Here is a 4,475-nt window from a genome sequence, read left to right as displayed (position 1 = left end):
AGTGGCAATATATAAATCGCCTCCAAAACACATAAAAAAACATTTTTAGCCTTTCAATAGTCAATATACTTGTGCACTTTGTTTAAGCCTGGACGATGGACCATCGATATACATTATAAACTATGCTAAGTAAAGAACTAAGATTGGACAAACATGCACAGACAATGGGTATGATTTATTTTTTTCTACCTCTTTAGCTTCCTCGTTCTCATAGATAGATACAGTTAGCAATATTTTCACTGTTTTAAAAATAGCTTTGAAAAAAAAATCTATGCACACAATAAAAATATTCAAAGGACTACAATAAACTTTGCATCTACTAACATACATTTAGTCATCCAGATCAGGATGTCACATTATCTACTAACATTAATTTATAATTGTTAATCTCTTTATATAAGCAACGATATGTAGTCTGATTTTGTTTGGAATTACCAGCAATTTCCGTGGCCACCCTCGATGTATGCTTGCAGTTTGGTATTGTCAAATACATATGCTTATCGAGGGTTACGGAGTAAATTCAGTTCTGCACTTTCATCATGATGTTTGTATAAGCTAAAAAAAAGTACTACGTATTTGTTTTGTTGAATTTGGACGGATGCCCTCCTGGGTCCTGCGCTTGAATAGTTTCTAGAGAGTTCCTGAACATGGTGGTGGTTTTCGATCCAGATTTCAGACTTGAGAAGTAGTAGACCAGGCTAACGAGGGGAGCAGCACAGTCTAGGTGGGGCCCATAGGCAGGCAGCCAGGCAGAAACGTGAGTACTGTACTGTATACCGAAATATCGAGGGAAATTTCGTGAATCACTAGAGTAGTCTACTGGTTTCCTTGGGAAGCAAAAGGGAAGGTCGGAGGAGGACCCAAGCAAGGGGAAGGGGAAGGGGGATTTGTTGGGATTTTCCGATTCAATTCAATCCATCAATTCATTCAATTCAATTCCATCCAATCCAACCAACCAACCAACCAAATATAAATTGAGGGAAGGAGAGATCGGATTGATTCCCCACCCCAACCGACCCCAGATCCACGAATCCCACCAAGCAAACCCTAATCCGTCGGCCATGGCGTCCTCCCCGGCGGCGCTGCGCTTCTACTGCCACCAGTGCGACCGCAACGTCTCCATCGCCCCTCCCGCATCCCCGGACGCCGACGTCCTCTGCCCCCGCTGCGGCGGTGGATTCGTCGAGGAGCTTCCTCCCAACCCAACCCCCCCGCCTCCGCCCCCGTCCGCCGCCTTCTTCGCCTCACCCTCCTTCGACCTCCGCCACCCCAGCGACCTCTCCGCCTTCTTCGGCCCCACCTCCCCCGAGCCGCTCGCCCAAGGCCTCTTCGACCCCTCCAACTTCCTCCACGACCACTTCGGCGGCCTCCTCTCCGGCGGCGCCACCATCCAGATCGTCCTCGAGGGTGGGCCCGCCCTCGCCCCGCCCCCGGGCCTCAACCTCGCCGACTACTTCGTCGGCTCCGCCGGCCTCGAGCAGCTCATCCAGCAACTCGCCGAGAACGACCCCAACCGCTACGGCACTCCTCCCGCCGCCAAATCCGCCGTCGCCTCGCTCCCTGATGTTGCTGTGTCAGCCGACATGATGCAGGCCGACGGCGGCGCCCAGTGCGCCGTCTGCATGGACGACTTCCACCTCGGCGCCGCCGCCAAGCAGCTCCCCTGCAAACACGTCTTCCACAAGGACTGCATCCTCCCGTGGCTCGACCTCCACAGCTCCTGCCCGGTCTGCCGCTTCGAGCTGCCCACCGACGATCCCGACTACAACCACACCCACCAGCAGCAGCACGCCGCGTCTCCAGCTCCTGCTCCCGCTCCCTCGGCCACCTCCCCCAGGGTGGCTGAGCGGAGGTTCAGGATTTCACTGCCCTGGCCTCTCAGGGCCGCCTTTGGTGCTGCCCAGGCAGAGAGCAGCAATCCCAACAACGATGACGCGCCTCCGTCTGGGTCTGGCGGCAACGATAATGACAATGATGCAGGTGGTGGCCCTCAATCTCATACTGGATACGATGATCTTGACTGAGGCCTCAATAGCCATTCTGGGAAACAAAGAGGTATGATCGAGAAACCGACAAATTTCAGTTATTACTACTAGGGTTCATTGCTTGCTGTTATCTGATCCGTGTCACCTAGTTCAGAAATCAGGAAGCACCATGCATTTACTATTGCATTTGATTGCGTTTAACGGTTACTGGCAATATCTGTAGCCACACGCGCACCCTATGCAACCATTGACTGCCAAAAGAAAAAGAAAAGGTTCTTTTATGCCATCCTTGTTCTTTTATTGCTAACCCTGCTTTTAAGAAAGCGTATTACAAGTGAATGGCCATCCATGTTCAGCTAGGGCAATCAATTGGATGTAACTTGCACGTTGTAACTGGTCAGATTAACCGTTGGTAGAAGCCTGCAACGCCATTGATTTAGATGTCCTCGAGTCTATGGGCCTTTTGTTTATCTTTCTTGGTTTGGTTCAAGCCTTCATACTCCATTGAGATATAGTCATCAAAAGGGTGTGCATTTGTTTAACAGTGCTTGATTTGGTTGTGGCAACCTGCAAGCTGCAGTAGGTTGCCATTTATTGACCATTATGTCAGATTAATGTTGTCTGATGTTGAAAATTAGTAATTCTGTATGGCATGATGTTGTAACTAGGCTAAAGTATATGCCAAAGAAAATCGATAATACCATTGTGTACCAAACTAAATGTGCATCAGAAGCATGGAGTCTTTTAGGAAACGTACAGAACCTCTGCTGACTATTGATGGCTTAAGCTGTGTATGTGTTATCCATAAGCTATCGACAAGCATTTAAGGACAATGGTTGGCTTGTTGAGTTGTGTCCCGGACAATGCTTTTCCTTGGATATTTTGTCAGATTTTGGGTTTACCCTGTGCCCTGTTATGTTTGTGGAACTTTACTCCAACCGTCAGCTATCTGATTTTTCCTCTTTGTTACTGCTTCAGCTTGCTTGTTCAGCAACCAATCGGCTATGCTATTTAGTTTCCTTAGTCTTACATTATATAGGCACATCTGTAGAGGGTTCCTTTGCTTTTTATTAACCTCGGAACTTTGTATCCCTACTGTTAATTCTATCAGTGCATTGTTTCTGAAGGGATATGGGTCTTGAAGAACCGGTTAGTTTCAAATTTGCATTCACTAATGGTAAGCACACAACATAGGAATTTTTTTTGGTTGGGGAGGAACGGGGAAGAAACTGAGTCATGTATAGGTGTTACATTTGCATTTACTTCTGTACAATTGGGTGAGCTGTGCCTACCATGATTTTTTTTTTTATGTTAGATACTTCCTCTGTTCCAAAATATAAGTCGATTTGCTATGCATCTTTTCTAGGCACATTCCAAGGCTATGTACCTATAGACTAGAAAAGCCAAAACGACTTATAATTTAGAATTGGGGGAGTATTCATATTGCCTAACCTTCATGTGAGGTGCATCTTTTTCAACTGGTTCTTTGGATTCCTGGGTTGTGTGGGAGTGAAATGTAGATGGATGCTTTACTGACTGGCAAGTGGTTTCAATTATATTACAGGGCAAAGGAAGGAAGAGCAGTGGAGATATGCGATGCAACAGAAGGTCGTCAGGAGCTGTAGCCTGTTCACCCTAATGTAGAGAAGGCTTTTGCTTAATTTCTCATGGTTGATACTAGTGGATGTAAAGAGGGAGGGAGAATGAATGTTGTTGCTCACTCTTTGTCTGTTAGGGTAGGAGTATTTTTATTTCTTAACCGCTGCGCCGTGGACGGAGGATGAAAAAGAGGGGGGAAAAAAGGATGATCGACATTTTATTCTGTTTGTTTTGCAGTCCTATTATAATGTAGTGAACAGGACTGGTGGGTGCTGAAAAAGCAAAACAGTATGCCATGGGAAACTGGGGATGGATGATGGGCCAATAAATCGCCTGACGGGTCATGCGGTTTGCGAGACCCGTCTCCTAGCCGCCACCCCTCAGCTGCCCACTCCCTCGTGTGTGTGTGTGTGTGATGCCTTTGCCAAATCGACAATTAACTTACCTGATGGAAGATCGGGCACTCCCATCTCCATCACCATGAAGCATTCCGCGGATGGGTGGTAGCTTACTAAACTCTCGTTGTGCTAGTTGGAGTTATGGGTTGAATGAGTCAAGACCATAACAAGGATCTTTGAGAGTCATTTTGGCAATGTTGATCTTGGGACTCCCATCTCCATCACCATGAAGCATTCCCCGGATGGGTGGTAGCTTACTAAACTCTCGTTGTGCGAGTTGGAGTTATGGGTTGAATGAGTCAAGACCATAACAAGGATCTTTGAGAGTCATTTTGGCAATGTTGATCTTGGGGATGTTGTCTTCAATTAGATTGATCATGACGTCGAAGATAGAGTGGGTGGAGTGGACGGCGTCGGGGCATAGATGCATCTGCCGAGGGAGTTCATACTAGTAGGCCGGGGAACCCAGACGGTGCAAGAGGGCTCGAGCCAT

General features: G+C 47.4%; 1 protein-coding gene across 1 annotated transcript; it reads left to right on the top strand.

The window, feature by feature from the left end:
* Nucleotides 1-758: 758 nt before the first annotated feature.
* Nucleotides 759-3,778, top strand: LOC136527235 (E3 ubiquitin-protein ligase RING1-like). The gene is made up of 2 exons (XM_066519879.1): nucleotides 759-2,055; nucleotides 3,550-3,778. Exon 1 carries the CDS (start codon nucleotides 1,062-1,064, stop codon nucleotides 2,022-2,024), a length of 963 nt encoding a protein of 320 aa, XP_066375976.1. The 5' UTR covers nucleotides 759-1,061; the 3' UTR covers nucleotides 2,025-2,055; nucleotides 3,550-3,778.
* The last annotated feature ends 697 nt before the right edge of the window (nucleotides 3,779-4,475 follow it).

Source organism: Miscanthus floridulus, chromosome 19 (assembly GCF_019320115.1).
Source record: "Miscanthus floridulus cultivar M001 chromosome 19, ASM1932011v1, whole genome shotgun sequence".
NCBI lineage: Eukaryota > Viridiplantae > Streptophyta > Magnoliopsida > Poales > Poaceae > Miscanthus > Miscanthus floridulus.
The sequence above is the reverse complement of the archived record's forward strand: the minus strand, read 5'-3'. Positions and strand labels throughout refer to the sequence as shown.

Bases quoted from the DNA above. Each gene is read 5' to 3' on its own strand.
- LOC136527235 (XM_066519879.1), top strand. From the start codon at position 1,062: ATGGCGTCCTCCCCGGCGGCGCTGCGCTTCTACTGCCACCAGTGCGAC.